Source organism: Podarcis gaigeae, assembly GCF_964106915.1.
Source record: "Podarcis gaigeae genome assembly, chromosome: 6".
Lineage (NCBI taxonomy): Eukaryota > Metazoa > Chordata > Lepidosauria > Squamata > Lacertidae > Podarcis > Podarcis gaigeae.
The window spans coordinates 49,236,723-49,260,289 of NC_139682.1; the positions used below are offsets into that span (position 1 = coordinate 49,236,723).

At 43.8% G+C, this 23,567-nt stretch overlaps 2 protein-coding genes and 1 long non-coding RNA gene across 3 annotated transcripts in view; 2 read left to right on the forward strand and 1 right to left on the reverse strand.

Annotated features, from left to right (window-relative positions):
• The first annotated feature begins 3,895 nt into the window (after positions 1-3,895).
• On the forward strand, positions 3,896-6,294 carry LOC310846175. The gene is made up of 4 exons (XR_014565174.1): positions 3,896-5,188; positions 5,345-5,729; positions 5,839-5,935; positions 5,978-6,294. It is a non-coding gene; the product is annotated as an uncharacterized lncRNA (long non-coding RNA).
• Positions 6,295-6,447: 153 nt separating this feature from the next.
• The window catches only part of MED8 (mediator complex subunit 8), a 32,750-nt gene continuing 15,630 nt past the window's right edge, over positions 6,448-23,567 (reverse strand). The window contains exons 3-7 of the mRNA XM_083742283.1: positions 16,463-16,607; positions 15,042-15,182; positions 13,643-13,724; positions 13,242-13,490; positions 6,448-6,902 (exon numbers count right to left, since the gene is read on the reverse strand). Of these exons, the coding sequence (XP_083598409.1) occupies positions 6,838-6,902; positions 13,242-13,490; positions 13,643-13,724; positions 15,042-15,182; positions 16,463-16,607 (682 nt within the window). The 3' untranslated portion in view covers positions 6,448-6,837. The remainder of the gene's footprint in view (positions 6,903-13,241; positions 13,491-13,642; positions 13,725-15,041; positions 15,183-16,462; positions 16,608-23,567) is intronic.
• Positions 8,755-10,939, forward strand: LOC310847830 (uncharacterized protein). Its single transcript, XM_083745952.1, has 3 exons — positions 8,755-8,893; positions 8,984-9,651; positions 10,272-10,939. The coding sequence occupies exon 3, from the start codon at positions 10,398-10,400 to the stop codon at positions 10,785-10,787; it is 390 nt and encodes a 129-aa protein (XP_083602078.1). The 5' UTR covers positions 8,755-8,893; positions 8,984-9,651; positions 10,272-10,397; the 3' UTR covers positions 10,788-10,939.

The window sequence follows — 23,567 nt, forward strand, 5'->3', positions numbered from 1 at the left end:
CACAATACAAGGAGACAATAAGCATTAAAAAGAATTGTTGCAGAATGGTTGGTAACAGGTGGGCCTTTATAGATTGCAAGACTTTTATGCAAACGGTAAAGGTAAAGGTAAAGGTACCTTTGCCTGTACAGGCCAGTTGTGTCTGACTCTAGGGTTGTGCGCCCATCTCACTTAAGAGGCCGGGGGCCAGCGCTGTCCGGAGACACTTCCGGGTCACGTGGCCAGCGTGACGAAGCTGCTCTGGTGAGCCAGCACCAGCGCAGCACATGGAAACGCCGTTTACCTTCCCGCTATAAAGCGGTACCTATTTATCTACTTGCACTTAGGGGTGCTTTCGAACTGCTAGGTGGGCAGGAGCTGGGACCGAAGATGGGAGCTCACCCCGCCACGGGGATACGAACCGCCGACCTTACGATCAGCAAGTCCTAGGCACTGAGGTTTTACCCACAGTGCCACCCGCGTCTCTATGCAAACAGTATTCCTTTACAAAAAAAATTCACAGGTGACATAGCACACCTTAAATGGTTTGTGGTACCATTTCAATCAGCTGTTAAGATTCATGTTAAACCCAGATATTTCCACTCCAGCAAACAGGAACCTAATAGCGGTAGAGCACATATTTGTCAACCTCTCTCCATTCTCTAAAGGCATAGTTTCTTCAGTTTATAAAGCTATAATAAACCTAGAATATGGCAATCTTTTGTACACAAAAATGCTGTGGGAGATGGACCTAGAGGTGCCAATACCAAGTGAAATATGGGTGGCTTTGTTGTCCAACAGACCATTGAAATTAGTTTCTGCAAAAATCAGGGAATCCTCATTAAAACATCTGCATAGGTGGCACTATACACCAGTGAGGCTACCCCAAATATCTACAGAAGTCAATCCTAATTGTTGGAGAGGGTGTGCTTTCAAAGATACATATTTCCATATGTGGTGGTTTTGTGACATCATCAAAGCTTTCTGAAGTGCTGTTCTCAAAGAACGAATCTTGATAGATAACAAAAGAATTGAAATGTCTCCTGCATTAGCACTACTTTTAGAAGACATCTGAAGGCAGCCCTGTTTAGGGAAGCTTTTAATGTTTGATGCATAACTATATTTTAATATTTTGTTGGAAGCTGCCCAGAGTGGCTGCGGAAGCCCAGCCAGATGGGCGGGGTATAAATAATAAATTATTATTATTATTACTTGGCCTTAAGATGCCACCTGCTCAAGATTACCCTAATGATGATCTGTTAGGCTTTCTACAGATAGCTGCCCATATGGAGATGACTGCATATTGGAAAGCTGATGTTGGGTTGAACATTCGATTCTTGGTGTACGAGTGTATTGTCCAATAGCATTGGCTGAGAAACTATCATGTCAAGTCAGAGCAGCAAAGGGCAAATACAGTCTCTATTCCTTTTAATCACATATGGCAAGTCTTTGTAGCTACCAATTAGTTTCTGGGCCCAATTCAAAATGCTGGTTTTGACCTACAAAGCCTTAAACAGCTCAGGACCACAATACCTCAAGGACCGCTTCTTTCCATATGAATCTACCCGGACCCTGAGATCATCCTCTGAGGCCCTCCTTCATGTGCCTCATCCTCAAGAGGTCTGGAGGGTGGCAACATGAGAATGGGCCTTCTCTGCAGTGCCTCCGTCTGTGGAATGAACTAGGGAAGTTCACCTGGTGAACTTCATTATACACCTTTAGGTGCCAGGCAAAAACATTCCTTTTTAACCAGGCCTTTGGTTGATTTGATTGACATCCGATGCCATTTTAAAATGTGGTGTTTTTTGGAGGGGGGGTTATTGTTTTTATTTTGATGATATATTTTGATGTTTTATATTTTGATTTTGTTCTGTGAACTGCCCAGAGACCTCCAGGTATAAGGTGGATGATGATGATGATGATGATGATGATAATCTCCCTGGCTGAGTGGCTAACATCATAAAATAATAATAATTTGTTGATTACATAAATTGCTCAGACTGTGGCAGGAATCCACCCAACATGGGTAGGAAAATGTGGCATTATCTTTTCGGGTAATCAAATTACACCTAATTACATAACTTGTCTTGATAAAATTTCAGGCTTGCCATGCTATCTGTTGTTTAGTGTTGCAACAATTATTTTTTCAAAATAAATCAAAACATTATTCAAACACCCCCCCCCCCAAATATTGCAAAATACTCTCTACTGTAGGGATGGGTAACCTAAGGCCAGTGACCAAATGTGGCCTTCCATGCCCCTGTGTCTGGTCCTAAGGACTCTTCCCAGCCTACACCTGCTCCTCAGCCCGAGCCCCTCCCTCAGTGGACCTGCTTAGCACCTTCCTTGAGTATTGTTGCATGGCTACAATGTGTCCTTGGATTCTGATTTATGTTTCTTGCTTGCCTGAATGGAGGATGGATGTGGGTGTGGGCGAGTGCATGCATGTAGAAACTTGCCTACTGTACAAGGAAAAATTCACACTTTGTTCTGCCAATTGCCTAAAAGCAAATGAGGGCTGACAAAAGTTGCACACCCCTGCTCTACAGGGATGGGATTGTCACTCAAACAGTGTGCATCTTTATGCATCATGAGTGGTAGAATAGATCACTGGGGTGTTTCTTCTATGAAAGTACCAAGCCTCTTGGGAGACTACAGATGTAGAAAACTGTGCTGAAGTCAGCAAGCAAGGACCAACAGCAAGCAAGGACCAACTGTGCTGAAGTCAGCAAGCAAGGACCAAGCTAAGAAATGTTTATAGAAAACTCTTTGAAATATTGCATCTGTCCTGCAGCACCTCTCTTCCCTGAAAGCAGTGGCCAATGTTCTTTTGGATAGACTTTGGATAGACCTACTTCTGGAACTTTTATCTGAGAGCTTCACTGGATGGCACCATGTTATATATTTTTTAAAATATTTTTTTATTAATTTCCCACACAAATAAAAACAAAACAGTCAACACACACAAACAAACACCAACATATAAACATGTATAATTTCATTTTTTCCCCTCATAACCTTACTTCTCGACTTCCCCCTCCCTCCCCTTCTCTGCTTCCCTATTTTAAATGTATCTTCAACAACCCTTCAGATCGGTTAATTAATCACTTATTGTCTTTTTAAATTTCTTCTGGTAATTAATCTATCAGTCAATTACAGCTGTAATTCCATATTTTCCTTTACCTTGACATTTTAACATTCATCAATATTACAACAGTTCTTAAGATATACTTTAAACTTCTTCCAATCTTCTTCCACCGTCTCTTTCTCTTGGTCACGAATTCTGCCAGTCATCTCTGCCAGTCCCATATAGTCAATCACCTTCGCCTGCCATTCTTCCAGCGTGGGTAGTTCTTGTGTCTTCCAATACTTTGCTAGGAGAATCCTTGCTGCTGTGGTGGCATACATAAAGAACGTCCTATCCTTCCTTGGCACCAATTGGCCGACCATGCCCAGGAGAAATGCCTCTGGTTTCTTATGGAAAGTACATTTAAGTACCTTTTTAATTTCATTATAAATCATTTCCCAGAAGGCCTTAATCCTCGGGCAAGTCCACCAAAGGTGATAGCAGGTACCTTCAGTCTCATTGCATTTCCAACACTTATTATTGGGCAAATGATTATAATGGAAACATGTATCACAGCAAGGTGTCAGAAAAAAACAGGTAATCCGCATAGTTTGCAGCCATTTGCCCTTGCAGCCACCCGAAAAGTTGCGGTACCGCACATTAAAGAGTTGTGCACAGGGGCTCTCAAAACCCACAACCACAAAACCAAAGTTCAGTAACTGGAATGAAATAAGCAAGTTGGATTATCTACACCTGGTGTTCCCAAACTGTGTGATCTGAAAGCATTCTGGTAGTCTGCTTTGTGTTTGTGAATTTGTGACTGAAGATCGGGGTGGACACATCCAGTGCAATAAATATTCATATTAATTGTGATTTGTATTTTTATTGCTTTTAAGTTCAAATAATTCAAATTGCAATACAATAAAAATGTATAATGGGGGAAATCCCCATTTATAAGAGGGTTCCATTCTATGACACGCACAAGTGGGGATTCCCCCACCCCCTTCTGTTGCCGTTTGCAGTGCATGTGTCAATGGGAATGTGCGTGCTAATGACGCTCAAGTGGGAAACGCCTCTATATAAGAAACGAAAGAAGCAATACAAATATAATGAAAAATATAGCATCTAGCACAGTGCATTACAATTGTTACAATAGGCAGAAAAATCATTAAGTGGTCCAGCAAGACCTCAGCAATTTTCAAGTGGTCTGGCGTGGGGGGAGTTTGGGAATCATTTTTGTACACAGCTATGTATATTATTGGGACGCGGGTGGCGCTGTGGGTTAAACCACAGAGCCTAGGGCTTGCCGATCAGAAGGTAGGCGGTTCGAATCCCTGCGATGGGGTGAGCTCCCGTTGCTGGGTCCCTTCTCCTGCCAACCTAGCAGTTCGAAAGCACATAAAAGTGCAAGTAGATAAATAGATACCGCTCCGGCGGGAAGGCAAACAGTGTTTCCGTGTGCTGCTCTGGCTCGCCAGAAGCGGCTTAGTCATGCTGGCCACATGACCCGGAAGCTGTAGGCCGGCTCCCTCAGCCAATAAAGCGGGATGAGCACCGCAACCCCAGAGTCGGCCACGACTGGACCTAATGGTCAGGGGTCCCTTTACCTTTTATGTATATTATGGAGCCAAATAGTTTCTATCAGACGGCTGATACTTTGGAAAAGTTAGCCACTAGTGAAAGGAATGCAGGAGAGACTGCATCTGGTACATTGGTGGGAATTGAATGGAAGTAAACCATGGGCAGACTGCATTGTACCAATGTACTGCAAAGAATTCATGAAGGCCAAAGAAGCATTTTTCCACACATCAAATTAGATGCACCTGGGATATTTTAAACTTCCCTTGCAGTGAAGAATAGTACAGTTCCTTTGAGTCAGATGGGTTGCTCTCTGCATTACAGTGATTTCTAACGCCAAGTTTCTTGCATCCTCCCTGTGGAAGGCACTGAATATTTGGCTTTATCTTATCAATGGCCAAGGATCAATACATCTGCAGACATCAAACTAGATAATAGCTTGATCCAGTGTTACTGGACTTAGGCGATCTACGGAAAATACAAAGACAAATCCACAGTGTTTACCATGACCAGACCTAGGAACAAATGCAGGATTACCATCCATTCCATCTGGTTGCAGCAGAGGTTAGGGAAGTTTTTAACATGTGATATTTTACTGTATTTTTTGTTTCTATGGAAGCCGCCCAGAGTGGCTGGGGAGGCCCAGCCAGATGGGCGGGGTATAAATAATAAATTATTGTTATTATTATTATTATTATTATTATTATTATTATTAAGAAGGAAAGCAAAGCAAAGCTATTCAGTCTGCTCTACTGAAAAACCAGCCGCCTTTGGTTCTTCTGCCACCTAGTCTGCCACCTAGCAGTAGCATTTCTCTCAAACCACTTGAATTATTTCCATCCCAGCTGGCTATTATAACAACTGTAGCTTTTAAAAAACGATTCCTGTGTTTGCTTTCTCCCTACATACCGTATCTTTCGCCCTATAGGGTGCACCGGCCCATAGGGCGCACTTTTTTTGGGGGGGGGGGGAATAAAGAAAAAATATTATTTCCCCCCCAAGCCCCAAAGAGCAAAGAAGCCATGACAGCGAGCGGGATGTAACCCGCTTGCTGTCTTGGCTTCGTTTTTAGCCTCGGGGCTGGGGGTCCGGGAGCGAAGGCGAGGTTGCGCTCAACCTCGCCATCGCTCCCAGAGCTTGTCGGGCTGGGGGTGGGGGGAGCCCGAGCTTCCCCCGACCCCAGCCCCCAGAACTGGTCCGGGAGCGATGGCAAGGTTGCGCTCAACCTCGCCATCGTTCCCGGAGCTTGCTGCTATCTGAAGCCCGGGGAGTGCAGCGCTGTAGCCCGCTGTGCACCCCGGGCTTAGGGCAGCTATCTGCAAGCCTGCGGAGCCCGGTGGGAACTCCAGCCAGGCTCTGCAGGCTTGCGGATAGCTGCCCTAAGCCCGGGGTGCACAGTGCCGCACTCCCCGGGCTTCGGGCTGCAGGCAGCTATCCGCAAGCCTTCAGAGCCCGTGGGAGTTCCCGCTGGGCTCTGCAGGCTTGCGGATAGCTTCCTGAAGCCTGGAGAGCTAGAGGGGTCGGTGTGCACGACCCCTCTCGCTTTCCAGGCTTCAGCGAAAGCCTGCATTCGCCCCATTGGATGCACACACATTTCCCCTTCATTTTCGGAGGGGGGAAAGTGCATCCTATAGGGTGAAAAATACGGTACCTTTTTCCTTTTGTGTCACGTTGTCAGATTGTAAGCCTGAGGGCAATATATAGATATATATATATATATATATTTAAAGAAAAAAAAGATCTGTAAACTGGTCTAGGAGCACTTTCAGCTCAAGAGCAAGAGGTAATAGTTTAAATAAATATGTAAATGAATACACAAAGCAGAACATCTGATTTTTATTAAACAAAAAACCATAAAGAGTACATCTTGCATGTCTACTCCTCCTCCACCATCCAATTCTAATCACAAAAGCACACTCCAAGACAATCAGGCTTCATATTTATATGTGTAGAAAAGAGTCAAGATCTGCTCCTCATCCAGGTCTGGCTCATCAACAGATGTGTTCTTCCCAAAGGAATGCCTATGCCATTCTGTATGAAAACACTGAACACTTCTGAGTCCCAAGTGATAAATGCAGCCGTGTAAATAAATTATCGCAATGAGAAGGTAATTATCTCAGGAGACAGAACTTTAGTCAGTAATCTTGCTGTTGAGAGTGAGCTGAAGTCTGAAAGGATGTCCAGAAGCAGCAACAAGCCAGAATATTTCCTACTCACCTTTGGTAGGGATGCATTGAAGCTGATTTGATATTGGTTTTTATGCCGCTGGGCATTTTACCTGGAGAGAGGAAAGCAGCTGGGCTTAGCAATGTGTTAGAACAGTCTACATTTTAGGAGTGATGAACATATAAGTGGGAACATTCTCCCCACTTCTTCCCTGGGGTTCATGTCAGAATCTTCTCTGCACACACTTTCTAAGTGAGGTATAGCCTCTCTCACTGTTTAATTTCTTCTACTTCTGCATTCCCTCCCCATATTCACTCTGTGAAAATCTTGTTTTGATCGATAAAAACATAAGAAGAGCCTTGCTGGATCAGACCAAAGGCTGATCTAGTCCAGCATCCTGTTTCCAAAAGTGGCTTCTTGAGAAGCCCAAAGGAGAAAATAAGCTCAACAGTCTTCTTCTTCTGCTGTTCCCTAGCAACTGGAATGCAGTGGGAACTGGTATAGTAACCAATGCTGGTCTTGCACAATGCACAATTCCTCTGCAACAGCATGCTCCATTTAAGAGCTCAATTCTTTGAAAATAATCATATGTATATAGGTTATCATACCTGCCCCTTCATCCCCACCCCCAGATTGTGTGTAATGTAATCCTTCTGGACATCCTCATTAAAAAGCTGGCTGACATGAACCTTTCTCCTACCATCTGTGACTGGATTAAATACTTTTTGATAGATCGGACACAAACAGTGAGGACTGGACATGTAACATCTAATTCCTTAAAAATCAGCACGGGCACACGACAGGGATGTGTGCTAAGTCCCTACCTGTACTCATTGTATACGTACAATTGTATATCATCTGACCCGTCTACTGCAGTTATTAAGTTTGCAGATGACACCACCATAATGGGTTTAATAACAGCTGGAGACGAATCAGCGTATAGAGGGGAGGTCCAAGAAATATCTACATGGTGCCTAGGGAACAACTTGCACCTTAATATCAGTAAAACAAAGGAGATGGTGTTGGACTTTCAGAGGAAGAGAGGAGAACTAGCCCCACTGTACATCGGGGGAGGGCTGTGTGGAGAGAGTCTCTTCCTTTAAATTCCTAGGAGTTTATCTCAGACCTTACTTCCAAGACCTTACTTGGAAAATAAATACAACCCAGGTGGTTAAGAAAGCCCAACAGAGATTCCATCTCCTCAGAGTAATGCGAAAGAACGATGTCAATCTACCGGTCAACAATAGAAAGTGTCCTTTCACACTGCATCACGGTGTGCTACGCTGGTTTGACATCAACTGATAGGAAGTGTCTACAGAGGGTGGTGAATACAGCACAAGATATTATGGGCTGTCCCAGTTGTATTACGGGGTGGTTTGCCTCTGTTGGTTAAAGGAATGGATGTTGCTAAAAAATACAGATTTGTTGGATTTAGAAGGTTATGATAATAGATTTGGTTGGCATGCATATTTATGCTATAACAAAACAAAAATCCATAAAGGATTTGGTAATCATATATTTCGAAGATCTTTATATGAAGTACAGTGGTACCTTGCAAGACGAATGCCTCGTAAGACGAAAAACTCGCAAGACGAAAGAGTTTTTCATTTTTTGAGTTGCTTCGCAAGACAAATTTCCCTATGGGCTTGCTTCGCAAGACGAAAACGTCTTGCAAGTTTGTTTCCTTTTTCTTAAAACCATTAATACCCAGGGTGCATTGCTTGAGGAGGTGCAGTTGCGACTTGACTTCGAGGAGCAACTCATAGCACGCGGTGTGGTAGCCTTTTTTGAGGTTTTTGAAGACTTTGGTGATTTTTGAAGCTTTTCCAAAACTTCTTTTGCAGCCATTTGGTAAGTTAAACTTTTAAAACTTTTTTGGGGGGTTTTGGATTTTGGGTTGGGGTGTTTGGAATTCAAGGACTTGGTGTTGGGGAGGGGTTTGCAAGAATCTGGAAGCTTGTGTGTTTTTTTCTGCATTTTTATGATTTTTTGTGACCATTGGGGCACTCTGCTGTTGTTAAAAAAAATTTCTGGATTTGGATTTCTGTGTGGTGGGTGGCTGGGGGAATAGTTGGGGAGGGGTTTGCAAGAATCTGGAAGCTTGTGTGTTTTTTTTCTGCATTTTTATGATTTTTTGTGACCATTGGGGCACTCTGCTGTTGTTAAAAAAAAGATTTCTGGGTTTGGATTTAGGAGCTTATGTGTTTTCTAGGAGGTTTGGTGCTTTTGAATTTTTTGGATGTGAAGCACTGATTTTTTTTGGGGGGGGGGGTTGCGAAGGTAGGAGCTGTGCTGCCATGGGGCCCAAGAAGACTGCTGCTGCAGAGGCCGCGAGAGGAAGAAGGAGAAGGTTACGCTGGAAATGAAGAAGGAGATCATCCGGAAGCACGACTGTGGAATGCGTGTGACAGACCTCGCCAGGGAGTACGGGAGGAATCCATCGACCATCGGGACCATCCTGAAGATGAGGGAGAAGATCCTTGCGACTGATGCAGCCAAGGGAGTCACCAGGATCGTGAAGAACCGCCCAGCTGTTCTGGAGGAGGTGGAGATGTTGCTGCTCATCTAGTTAGAAGAGAAGCAGCGTGCAGGGGCCACAGTGACTGAGGCCGTCATTTGTGAGAAGGCCAAGGCCTTGCACGCAGTCCTCGTCCGGCAACAGCCAGGAACCTCAGGCGAGCCAGAAGTCTTCAAGGCAAGCGGAGGCTGGTTTGACCGGTTCAAGACGAGATCTGGAATCCACAGCGTGGTCAGGCATGGAGAGGCTGCCAGTTCTGATGTTCCTGCGGCTGAAGACTTTGCAGCAGAGTTCCTGGAGGTTGTGAAGACGGAGGGCTACGTTCCACCGCAGGTCTTCAACTGTGACGAGACCGGGCTGTTTTGGAAGAGGATGCCCAAAAGGACTTTCATCACTCAGGAGGAGGCCAAGTTGCCTGGCCACAAGCCCGTGAAGGACCGTCTGACCCTGCTCTTCTATGCCAATGCAAGTGGCGACCTGAAGATCAAGCCCCTGCTGGCGTACCACTCGGAGAACCCACGGGCCTTCAAGAAACACAAGGTCGACAAGGAGCAGCTGAGTGTCATGTGACGATCCAACAGTAAGGCTTGGGTCACACGTGTGCTGTTTGTGGACTGGGTCAATCTTGCTTTTGGCCTTGCTGTCAAACAGTACCTGCTGGACAACGACCTGCCGCTGAAGGCCTTGCTTCTGATGGACAATGCTCCTGCTCATCCTAAAGGCCTTGAGGAGGACTTGTTGGAGGAGTTCAGCTTCATCAACATCATGTTCCTGCCGCCTAACACCACGCCACTGCTCCAGCCGATGGATCAGCAGCTCATCGCCAATTTCAAAAAACTCTACACCAAGGAGCTTTTCAGGCGATGCTTCGAGGTGACTGATTGCACCAACATCACCCTGCGGGAATTCTGGAAGGACCACTTCGACATCGTCACCTGCTTGAAGATGATTACCACAGCCTAGGACGGGATCAACCAGAGAAATTTTAATTGCGCTTGGCACAGCCTGTGGCCAGACTGTGTGGCACCAAGTGACTCTGATGCACCAGAGTCAACAGTGGTGCAGGACACTGTTTCCTTGGGGAGGACCATGGGCCTGGAGGTCACAGAGGAGGACGTCAGCGAGCTGGTGGAGGAGCACAACCACGAACTGACCACCCAGGAGCTGGTCGAACTGCAGGCAGAGGCTGTACAGGAGCAGGCCTCGCTGGAAGAGGAGGAAGCAACTGAGGAACGGCTGTCCTCCAAAGAACTGAGGGACATTTGCCTGAAGTGGAAAGATGTGCAGGCTTTTGCACAGTGGCACCACCCTGTCAAGGACCTGACATGTGACCTTGCGAACATTTTTGATACGAGGGTCATGTCGTCTTTCAGGGAGGTGCTGAAAAGGCGGATGAAGCAGCAGACCATGGACAGGTTCTTCAGCAAGAAGCAAAGAGTGGAAGAGGAACCTTCTTCGAGTTGGCCCCCAGAGTCTTAGAAAATGTATGTACAGTATTGTACACTTTGGTGATTTTTAAATGCTTTTCTGTCATGTTTAGAAACTTAAATTATTGTTCCTTCAATTTTTGAAATGCTCTTTACAGTATGTGTGACTTTAAAGAGCACTTAATAAACTCCTTTTGTACCAAATTTGGCTTTGTTTGCATTTTTTTTGACCATAGGAACGCATTAATTGATTTTCAATGCATTCCTATGGGAATCCGTGCTTCGCAAGACGAAAAATTCGCAAGACGAAAAAACTCGCAGAACGAATTAATTTCGTCTTGCGAGGTACCACTGTATGGGATAGGTATAAAAATTTATCAGAACGTAAAACACCGTGGTGGTTATCTCCATTGGAAGCAATGAGTGTGAAAATGATAAATATGAGTAAAAACTGGGTTACCTATTTTAAAGAAAAAGGATTTGATAAAAAAAATCAAAATTTGAAATAGAAATATTAAACAATGAATGTAAAATAATATCTAAAATGTATAAAATACTGTTGGGATGGCATTTGAAAGATGATACATTGGGCAAAAGACTTTCGATATAATATACAGCTTGAAGAATGGGAAAGGTTGTGGAATGAAAGGATAAAATTTACAGCCTGGAATGCTTTGAAAGAGAATATGATGAAAATGATGTATAGATGGTAAATTACACCAGGGAAATTAGCTAAAATGTACAAGACAAATAATAAATGTTGGAAATGTAAAGAAAAAGAAGGAACATTTTATCATATGTGGTGGGAATGTAAAAAAGTAAAGAACTTCTGGGAAATGATATATAATGAGATGAAAAAGATGTTGAAATATACATTTTTAAAAAAACCAGAAGCATTTTTACTTGGCATTATAGGTCAGGACATTAATAGGCAAGATGTTAAATTGTTTTTATATGCAACAACTGTGGCAAGAGTATTGTTAGCCCAGAAATGGAAACAAGAAGAAATTCTGACGAAAGAAGAATGGCAGACGAAAATAATGGACTATGCAGAATTGGACAAAATGAAAGAAAGGATTCAAAGCAACAGGAGGCCCCATTAGCTAAAGTGGTGCTTCAGGTTAAGAACAGTTTCAGGTTAAGAATGGGGGGCTGCTAGGGAGAGGGGCCTCTAGGGGCGCCTTGGAAGATGGCCGACAATACCATCTCTCCAGCTCACACGAGGTAATTAAGAGGCTGATATGGGAGTAAATCAGCCTCCCGAAATTCTTCCCGGGGAAGGGAAGATGCAGCGGTTGTCCATAAATCACCACCAAGTTTGAAAGAAGGAGGGGGTGAGGGCACTGGACAGAAAGCCCTCGAGTGAGCTCTGGATCTCCCGGACGCTGCTTCTGAGAGCGACGCTAGTTGCATTACTTAAGTTAAAATCTTTGATATAAAAGTAATTGCACATGCTTCGAGCGAAGAAAAGGGTTTATCAGCTGCTAATTAAGCCTGCCACTGAGAAGTTAAGAGTGATGGAATGGACTGCATAGAAGATAACATCAAAGAATAACAGCTATGTCGGTATGTTGAAATGGAACGGAAGGGGGGGGGAAGCTTCTTCTTTCTATTATGATATTACTAACAACCCCTCCCCTAGAAGAACCATCACACGACTGACAGCAAGTGAGATTAGAAAATAAACTGTGTGGAAATAAAAATGAAAGGCTCTCATGTGACGCAGTTCTTAATCGGGATCCGCCTTTATGAAATAGACTATGTTGCGAGATTAACAGTCAAAGGGGGAGGCGAGCCACTGCTTTGATATTTGGATTGTTAAGTTTGATTTCTCCCCTGGAAAGACTGATTTATGGTGCAACTGGTCTGGGAAAATTAATGAGCAGACGCTTAGAATTTATTTCATCGGAACTGACAAAAATGGCGCCTGCTGCCCGAGCAGGACTTTTGGATCAGCGTGTGATGATTTACTGCAAATAAAAGACTTACCAGCTTTAAAAAGAAAAGAAAGGGAAAGCCTTACAAAGTTCACACAGAAACATAATGATGCTTGCTTCAACTCGCTTGTGGAAACAACTCAGAGGTGATTAAAAAGAAAAACGATAACAAGAAGAAGATCGGAAGATGGGACTTGTGAACACCAAAAGCAGCAGAAATATGAGATGACTGGACCCTTACTGAACTCGAACCCCCAACAAAAAGTTAAAAATTGGCAAAATATTTGGACTTAATGATATGTATTGGTATAATTTGGAATAATTAATGTGATATGATTGGATTGTTAAATAGAAAATTTAATAAAAATTATTTAAAAAAAGAAAAAAAGAACGGACCTCTGGAATGAATTAAGTACTTAACCTGAGGTACCACTGTATATGCATTTAAATTCCCCCAGGCACCGATTCCTCTTGTCTCAGGATAGCTCCCCATTCGCTACACCCGTACATTCCACTTCCTCTCCTTTTGCATTTGAGACACTCCAATATGACTGAATGCTTTTATTTACCTGGCTGTCCTGCTTGTGTCATCTGCACTCCTCCAAGCATGGACTGTGGCTGGCTTGATGCTCCAGACATTTGTACCTGCTGCATAGCAGAAGCACCTGCTATGATGGGGTTGGCACCTGGCTGACCGGACTGTACAGGCCCTGATACACCGGGTGGGCGTCTGTTTGACAGACCCTTTCCAAAGGCCACAGCTGCAACAAGTGCATTGGTATCAGCAGGGTTGAATGTCTGCTTGTTCTGCCGTAAACCTGCACAACGAAGGAAAATTTATAAAGCACAGTCTTAATACCATTATGCTAATCTTGGCTGCTGTTATTCTACTATTTTTGTTTCTAGGGCTACTGGACTGTGAACCCCCTCTAACACCTCTGCTGTCCCTCCTGCTTCTCCAGTGCCATACCTCCACTCTCAGACTCTCGGTCTTCTTTGTTGATTTTCTCCAATAAGTTCGAGCACATTTTGTTTAAGCTTTGGATCTGTTTCTGTAATGATAAGATTTGCACAGTAAAACATGTCAAGGAATTTGTGTTGCCTTAAAAAAAATTACAACCTTTAATAGACTGCTCAATAAAAAAACTATTTGAGTATTTTACATAAAATGGTATAAAAGATTTATTAAAAATATTAATAAAACCAACTTTTAAAGGTGCACTTAATAAAATTATCAAAAATATAGATAAAATCCGCAGAATTTTGACTTTCAACAAAACCTCCCATTATATTCTGGTGGAGAAGCTGGTAAAATGTGGCCTAGATGATGTTATTGCTAGGTGGATTTGTAGCTGGTTGATTGACCAAACCCAAAGAGTGCTCACTAATTGTTCTTCATTTTCCGGGGGGGGGGGGGGGGACTGACCAGTGAGGTGCTGCAGGATTCCGTCCTGAGCCCAGTGTTGTCAACATCTTTATAAGTGACTTGGATGAAGGAATTGAGGGTCTGCTAATCAAATTTGCAGAAGACATCAAACTGGGAAGGGTAGCCAATACTTCAGAAGACAGAATCAGGATTTAAGAAGACGTTAATGGATTGGAGAACTGAGCCCAAACAACTCCTGCTGTTACTGCTGCTGCTGCTGCTATTCCTATACCATCCTTCCTCCAAGAATCACAGGGCCATTTACAATAGAAAACTAAGAAAATGAATTTCAGTAGGGGCAAATGTAAGGCTCTGCACTTAGGCAGGAATAATCAGACACACAAATATAGGATGGGGGACAACAGACTTGACAGCAGCACATGTGAAAAGGATCTAGGGGTCTTAGTAGACTACAAGCTCAACATGAGTTAACAGCTTGATGCAGTAGCAAAAAACAAAACAAAAAAACCCCCAACCAATGCAATTCTAGGCTGCACCAACAAAAGTATAGTGTTCAGATCAAGGGAAGTAATAATATCACTCTGTTCTGCCCTGCTGAAACCCCCACCTGAAATACTGCATCCAATAGGTTCAAGTTACAAGAAAGGAGATTCTGACAAAAAATTAGGAAGAACTTTCTGATAGAGCTGTTAAGCCATGGAAAAGACTACCTCAGAAAGTGGCAGTCTCTCCTTCATTATAACAGAGGTTGGATTGCCATCTGTCACGGCTTCTTTAAGCTGTGAGTCCTGCAGTGTAGGGGGTTCCAGTAAGTGAACTTTTGGGGTCACTTGCAACTCTGATGCAGAATATTAAATGTGAGAACATGGTGGTAGAGAGAGATGCAAAAGACCACAGGATTCCTACATATAAATATTCAGCAAGAGATATTTAACAACAAAAACCTAGGAGTTGAGTATACTTAAGCAGCTGAAACCCTTACCAGTGCCGCATCGGTACCAATGCGAGCCGCGTCTGTGCTCAGCTGCTTCTCTTGCTCCTCTACTTCAGGATCAGGCTTGGTTCTCAGGTGATCAGGCACAACCTCATGGCTGAACACTGGCACTCGGCCTTCTGTCTGCCGCTGGAACATCCAGACCATCAGTGATCAAAGTCATACTTTGCCGCAAAGCTACAGAATACGAAGTTGGCCCTACAGACCTGATGTAGGTTACAGAGACCCAGTTGTTCCTGGGAATTTAGGCCCAGGATACCCGCCAGCAGGATTCTAGCAATTAAATTACCAATGCATAAAAAGTTTAAGCAATGAAGGTGAGCAGAAACAGTTACTTCTCTGTGTTGGCATCTTTACCATCAGCTAGCAGCTGAGTACCTTTGTAGCTCCTTCTGGCTATCTATGAAGGAAGAGTCTAAAATTGGGACTGTATCACCAGCCAACAGGAGCCAGAACAGACAGCCATGTCTAAACTATAAAGGGTATAATTTTATCGCTCTGTAGATTTGAACTGTAAGCTGCTTTGGTGGCAATATTTTCTGAAAAGCAGGGCAAAAATAAAATGAATGTGTATTCTGTGAGAAACTTCAAACTCTGTTCTTCATGTTTATCTGAAGACACGCACTGCGTAACACTAGTTTGTGGAGAACTGATTGAGCAACATTGTTTAAGACATGACCTAGGAATGTCAAACTCAAGCCTCTGGAATCCAGGGACTGTAATCAATGTAAAGCTAAGGATAATGTTCTGTCAGCACAAGTGTTTCTCCTTGCGTAACAGAAGGTCCTCCCTTTTTCCTCCCACCCTCACTGGTTCTGCGGGCAGCATGGGTGAGGAGAAGAGCAAATGTCCCATTGTGGCAATTTAGTTGCCCCATAAGCTAAGATGTGACATACTTCCTTTCTAGACTGCAGAGGCACGACACCCTCGTGTTTGGTGTACAGTATACACAAAGTCCTAGCTAAAAGGTTCTTCCAGTAGCAAGGTTGGCAAGGCATGAGGCTGTGGCATAAATCAGCAAAGGGAGGAGACAGAGGCCAACATAGAATAGAGCATGAAGGAACTGAGGCTTATTTTGTTACATCCTTGCTTTCCTAAAGATCCTCTTTTCTCACTGGTTTCTGGCTTAGTCAACATTTGCAGCAAAGTGAAGTGATGTAATGTAATGGAAGTGTACAACTTCAGCCTACAGGTAGGAGATGCCATTTTTAAAACTCCCCCAAATAAAAAACTGGAACGTGAGCAATCTAGTCCAATCCATTACGTGCTCTGCCATTTATAATACTTAAGTATTGAAGGTGCTACTATTCTCATTTAACCAACCTGTCACTCAACTTTTTCACCAGCACTGGAGCCAAGAAATGACTTGTAGCTATAAAATAGATTGTAATAATCAGCCAAATCCTTACCATGATCTCCTCATCACGATCTGGAGACAGCACTAGTGGAATTATGACCTGATTGCGTAGCAGTGGAGTCTTCTCATGTTTTAGCACTTTATTCAGGGTATTCAGCTGACCTGAGAGCAGAGCGAAGCTGTCTAACACTGAGGGCCTGAGGCAGAGATGGGAAAATGAAAAGGACATGAGGCACACATATAGAGCATCCCTACCTCTGGCTGTGGGAAGTTCAAATCTTCACTGTTGAATTATTTTATTACATTTATATCCCGCCTTTTTTCCAAGGAGCTCGAAGTGGCATTCATGGGTCCCACCCCCTGCCCCATTTTGTCTTCACAATAAATCTGCAAGGTAGTTTAATGAGCTTCATGGCTGATTTGGAACTAGAACCCCAGTCTCCCAGGTCTTAGTCCAACACTCTTATCACTATGTCATACTGGCTGTACAGTGGTATCTCGGGTTACAGACGCTTCAGGTTACAGACTCCGCTAACCCAGAAATAGTACCTCGGGTTAAGAACTGCGCTTCACAATGAGAACAAAAATCGCACGGCGGTAGCAGGAAGCCCCATTAGCTAAAGTGGTACCTCAGGTTAAGAATGGTTTCAGGTTAAGAACGGAACTCCATAACAAATTAAGTTCTTAACCCTTAGGTACCACTGTATTGTAGTCATGATGCCATAACAAGAAAGGCAAGTAGCTCCAGCAGCATTATCACAACCCCCTGCTAATTTTAACAGATAACACAACACACTGTGCCAAGAGTGGAATATCTAGATTCCACCCCCCCCCTTGGAATATCTCTGAGATTTGTGGGTATCTGGGTAGAGAAGAACTGTCTAGAGCAGGCATGGCCAAACTTGGCCCTCCAGCTGTTTTGGGACTACAACTCCTATCATCCCTATCTAACAGGACCAGTGGTCAGGGATGATGGGAACTGTAGTCCCAAAACAGCTGGAGGGCCAAGTTTGGCCATGCCTGGTCTAGAGGGATTCTGCCCCATGACAAGATGGGAGACTTGAAATGCCTTCATGTTCGGACTTCCACTTGAGGCGCCATGGAAGATGACTGAAAATTCCATCGCTCCGGCTCTCATGGGGTAATTAGAGGCTGAGATAGGAGTAATCGGCCTCCCAAAATCTTCCCAGGGGTACAGGAAGACAGAGTCTCATCCGCGGATGCCCAACAAATTAGCCCCAAATTCGGAAGGAAGTAGAGGCTGGGGGCACTGGATAGAAAGCCCCCAAGAGAGTCTAGCTCTCCTGGATGCTGTCTCTATGAGCAAATCAAGTTCCATTTCTTAAGATGAAAAATTGGATTTAAGTTTTGGACATGCTTCGAGTGAGGAGGGAGGAATTACTCTGCTAATTAACCAGCCACTGAGGTGCCAAAAAAGACTGAGTGGAAGAAGGAGTAACATTTAAGTTGGTATGTTGGAATGGAACAAAGAGGGGAGCCTCTCTTATTACTGTATTTTGCTTTATTATATTATTTGGCAAAAAAAAAAAACCCAGAAGAACCATTTACATTAACTGTAACAAGCGAGATTGGAAAGTTTTGTATTTGTTGATATAATATGGCTCTAAAAATATAAACTGTGTGGAAATAATAATACTATATAATCAGTGGCGTAGCATGGGTTGTCAGCACCCGGGGCAAGGCAAGTAATTTGCACCCCCTAACCCATGGATTTGCGCCCCCTAACCCGTGGATTTGCGCCCCCTAATCCTACCCCCCAGATGTTGCGCCCGGTGCGGCCGGCACCCCCCACGCTACGCCACTGTATATAATTAAGGCTTTCGATCTTTGACTTGCTTGGAAGAGGATAAAAGATTCTCCAATGTGTGGACATCAGGCAAAAGCAGAATCTCATTAGCTGCTGGAGAGACGTTAAAAAAACTTGGACGGTTTCCTGGTATCTGTGGGAGTTGTGTTGCACTTGAAATCCGCCATGATTGGAAGTCAAGACCGGGCTGCAGAATTACAAATAGTCAAAGGGGGAGGTGAACCTTTAATATGTCATTATACTTGTGTTTTCAGTTTGATTTGGCAAATCTCCCCTGGAAAGGCTAATGTTTGATGCAACCGGTCTGGGAAAAGCAGACGCTTAGATTTGATTTTATTGGAACTGAGTGAAGATGGTGGCTGCCAGCAGCGAAAAGACTTTCGGATTGATTCGGCAGAAACACCAGCGTGCGAGGAGATGCTGCGAACGTATAGAGGGGAATCATAGACATAAAATCCACACAGAAACACATCATTGTTTGTTTTAACCCGCTTGTGGGAACAATTCAGAGGCTGTGAAAGAATGAAGGTCAACAACAGAAAGAATTAGAGGAACCATCGGAAATGACAATGAAAAGCAGTAGAAGTATGGGATGTTCAGAAGCCTCCGAACTTGAAGCATGGGAAGTCCTATTAAAAATATATAATTTGGCAGAATATTCAGACTTGATATGTATATGTATAATTTGGAATATTTAATGTGATTTGATTGGATTGTTAAAGTGGAAAACTTAATAAAAATGAATTTTTAAAAAACGGGAAAAAATGCATCATTGTTCCAGGATATTAGCCAAATCCTAATGAATTCTGAACAAAGTACCATATTTTTCGCTCCATGAGACGCACCTGGCCATAAGACGCACCTAGCTTTTAGAGGAGGAAAACAAGAAAAAAAATATTCTGAACGAAACAGCAGGTGTATGATTTTTGTCACAGACATGTGATTTGACGGTGAGTTTGGGGTAGCCCAATGCATAAATCCTGAGGATCCATGTGGATCCGTGCTTTGTAACCACGTTTTTGCGCCATTGCGGCCTCACTCAACAGTGGGTGCGTGGTTTTTTTGGTGCAGGCTGTAGCCATGGAAGTGCTATGTGATCTGATGGTGAATTTGGGGTGACCCAATGCAAAAATCCTGAGGATCCATGGGCTTTTACCTCCCCCCTCCCAGGCAGCCTCCTTTCCCAGCAGCCTTATCTCCCTCCCGATCGCTTGCCGATCAGCGGCTTTGTTTCAACACCCATTTCCCTCTTTCACACACAAAAAAGCATGATCTGCTTTTCGCCCCTGGGCAATTTGGCTCCAGGGACCACGCACTCGCTCCATAAGACGCACAGACATTTCCCCGTACTTTTTAGAAAGAAAAAAGTTGTCTTATGGAGCAAAAAATACGGTAATTGCTCTCATCCTTTATGGAAAATATCACATCAAACAGAACTATAGGGATTTCACACAGTCTTCAACAGGGTACCACAAGCAAAGCTGAATGAAAGAAAACTGCTTCATACCTGTTTAACAGTCTGGATATATACATAATTACTCAGAAACAAGCACTATTGGGTTCAATTAGATTTCTCCCAGGTAAGCATGCACAGGGTTACCACATTTGACAAGGGATGCTCCAATAAACTGGCAAAGCTAACAGAGATGCTGCAATAACTGGCAGATCATAATCCGATTGTAATGGAATTAAAAAGAAGAGATGAATCATAGTTTACATGGAGAAGGAATGAACGATTACTAGATGATCAGAAGATTATGCAAAGGACACAAGAGACTTTACCAAGAGTATTTGAATTGAATTTGAACAAAGAGACAGAATAGATATGGTATGGAATGCAAGCAAAGTAGTAATGAGAGGTTTCTTCATACAACAAAATAGCCTTCAGAAAAGAGTAAGAGAAAAGAAGGAGGATATATTAAAGCATATAATTGAAAATGAAAAGCAATTAATCAAGAAACCAAGAAGTACACAAATAAAACAAAATATTAAGATCCTGCAAACCCAATTTTCAGTATTAATTAATCAAGAAGTCGAATGGAAAATAAAAATGCTAAGGCAGAGGAATTCTGAATTTGCCAATAAACCTGGAAAATTATTAGTTTGGCAACTGAAAAGGAAACAAGGACAAAATACTATTAATAAGCTAAAAATAGAAGATTAAATAATAGAAAACCCGAAAGAGATCAGGAAAAATCTCCTAAGATTTTATAAAGAATTATATAAAGCTGGAAAAGAAAATATAGAAAAAGTTAGAAAACTATTTGAAACAGAACAAATTACTGAAGATTCTGAAAAATAAAAAGGACCAATTGAATACACCAATAACAATAATGGAAGTACAATCAGCAATAAAACAATTAAAAATAGGTAAAGCACCAGGACTGGATGGACTCACTGTGAAATACAACAAAAAAATTGTGTGAACAACTGATGTCACCCTTAAAGGATGTTAAGAATAATATTTTGTGCAGGGAGGGGCACTTCAAAGAATGGCAAAAAGTATTATCAAAATTTATCTGGCAGGGGAAACAACCAATAATTAAATACAAAATCCTAACAGATACAAAAGAAATAGGTGGTTCTCCCTGCCAGACTTGAGAATATATTGTTAAATGTCCTGTCTATGTTGGTTGAGGAATTGAATTTTGTTAGACAACACAGATCTTTTAGATTTGGAGGGCTATGACAACAGATATGGATGACATGCATATTTATGGTATGACAAAGTAAAAGTGCATAAAGGATTACTGAACCACACAATAAAAAAAATCAATTTATGAGGTGTGGAATAGATATAAAAATTTATTGGAACGTAAAACCACTTGGTGGCTCTCTCCAATAGAAGGAATAATGGTAAAAAAGTTAAATATGAAAGGAGAGTGGGCCACGCATAGAGATTTATTGACAGAGATAGCAAGTCAGTTAAAATTAAAAAAACATTTGAAGAAACAAAAGAGTTATTGATGGATTGGTTGCAATATCATCAGGTAAATGATGTGTTTAAGGAGGATAAAAAGAAAAATGGTTTCAGTACCCTAAGATCTAGGCTGGAGATAGACTTATTGGGTGATAAGAGGAAAATATCGAAAATGTATAAACTATTATTGGAATCGCATTCTAAAGATGAAGTGGTTAAAGGGGTGATGATACAATGGGCTAAAGATTTTGGATATAATGTTCAGTTAGAATCTTGGGAAAGGTTGTGGAAGGAAGGTGTTAACTTTACTGCATGCAGTGCACTTAAAGAAAATGTTATGAAAGTGATGTATAGATGGTATTTACCATCACTGGGGCCTGGTAGGGACCCCAAGATCTCCTGCAATGCTTTTGCAAAGTTTTTTGCAGATAAAGTCGCTCAGATTCGGAAGGAGGTAGACTCCACCGTGGGAGCAGGGCCGGGGCGGGAGAGTGCTAGAGTCCTGTATAGTCATGTTAAAGTAAAGGTAAAGGTACCCCTGACCAACAGGTCCAGTCATGCCCGATTCTGGGTTGCGCGCTCATCTCGCTCAAGAGGCCGGGACCCGGCGCTTGTCCAAAGACAGCTTCCGGGTCACGTGGCCAGCGTGACTAAGCTGCATCTGGCGAGCCGGCACCAGCGCAGCACACGGAAACGCCATTTACCTTCCCGCTGGAGAGCGGTCCCTATTTGTCTACTTGCACTTAGGGGTGCTTTCGAACTGCTAGGTGGGCAGGAGCTGGGACCGAGCAACAGGAGCTCACCCCGTTGTGGGGATTCGAACCGCCGACCTTTCGATCAGCAAGTCCTAGGCTCTGTGGTTTAACCCACAGCGCCACCCGCGTCCCATAGTCATGTTACATGGGACCAATTCCAATCTGTTACCTCCGAGGAAGTGGACAGGCTGCTTGGACGAGAGAAACTGACCACCTGTCTCCTTGATCCTTGCCCATCCTGGCTAATAAAAGCGAGCTGGGAAGGGTTGGGCGATGGGCTCTGTAGGGTGATGAAAGCTTCCCTCTGCAAGGGAGCCTTCCCAGACCCACTGAAAGAGGCGATCATTAAACTGCTTCTTAAAAAAAATCTTTGAACCCAGCCAATATGGCCAACTATCACCCAGTCTCAAATCTACCATTCTTGGCCAAGCTGATTGAGCGAGTGGTTGCTGAACAACTCCAAGCACGCCTGGAGGATGCGGACCATTTGGATCCCTTCCAAGGCCTCATCATGGGACTGAAACTGCCTTGGTCGCACTGGTCGATTATCTCCAGTGGGCTAGGGACAAAGGTGAAAGCTGTTTCCTAGTTCTGCTGGATCTCTCAGCGGCCTTTGACACAACTGACCATAATATCCTTCTGGACTGTCTGGAGGGGCTGGGAGCTGGAAGCACTATTATAGAGTGGTTCCGCTCCTTCCTCCTGGGCTGTGTCCAAAAAGTGATTTGGGGGGATGAGTGTTCAGACTCCTGGACTCTCACTTGTGGGGTGCCTCAGGGTTCTGTCTTCTCCCCCATGCTTTTCAACATCTACATGCAGCCGCTGGGAGAGATCATCAGTATGCGGATAATACCCAGCTCTACCTCTCTTTTAAATCAGAACCAGTGAAGGCAGTGAATGTCCTGTGTGAGTACCTGGAGGCGGTTGGATGGCGGCTAACGGATTGAGGTTGAATCCTGATAAGACAGAAGTACTGTTTTGGGGGGACAGGGGGCAGGCGGGTGGGGGGGACTCCCTGGTCCTGAATGGGGTAACGGTGCCCCTGAAGGACCAGGTGCACAGCCTGGGAGTCATTTTGGACTCACAGCTTTGGACTCACAGGTTAATTCTGTGTCCAGGGTGGCTGTATACCAGCTTCATCTGGTAAGCAGCCTGAGACCCTACCTGCCTGCGGACTGTCTTGCCAGAGTGGTACATGCTCTAGTTATCTCCCGCTTGGACTACTGCTATGCACTCTACATGGGGCTACCTTTGAAGGTGTGATGGCCTAGGACTTGGGCTCGGAACTGGAGGAGTCTCAATCCGCACCAGATCCTCTGCCTCAGGCGGCATCTAAACCAAGTCTGGGGCCTGATTCTGAAGAGCCTCAGTCTGCACAGGTTCCCTTGCAACAAGCACCAGCTGATGTGATGGCCTGGGATTCCGATTCAGAGGATGAACCAGAGGAATCCCAGCCTGCACAGGAGCCGGCTGAACTGGGGCAAGGCCTAGATGCTGAAGAGCCTGCACCTGTGGCAGAGCACCAGGAGCTGGCCCCAGGTGAAACCCTTCTGGCCCCAGAGGGGCTTGAGGACTCAGTGGCTACAGGTGAGCCTCCTCCGGGGCCCAGTAACCCTTCGGCCTCTCCTGATCTGCAGAGGCTTAGGGCAGAGAG

Excerpts from the sequence above, each read along its gene's own strand:
- LOC310847830 (XM_083745952.1), top strand. The coding sequence starts at position 10,398 with ATGGGCCTGGAGGTCACAGAGGAGGACGTCAGCGAGCTGGTGGAGGAG.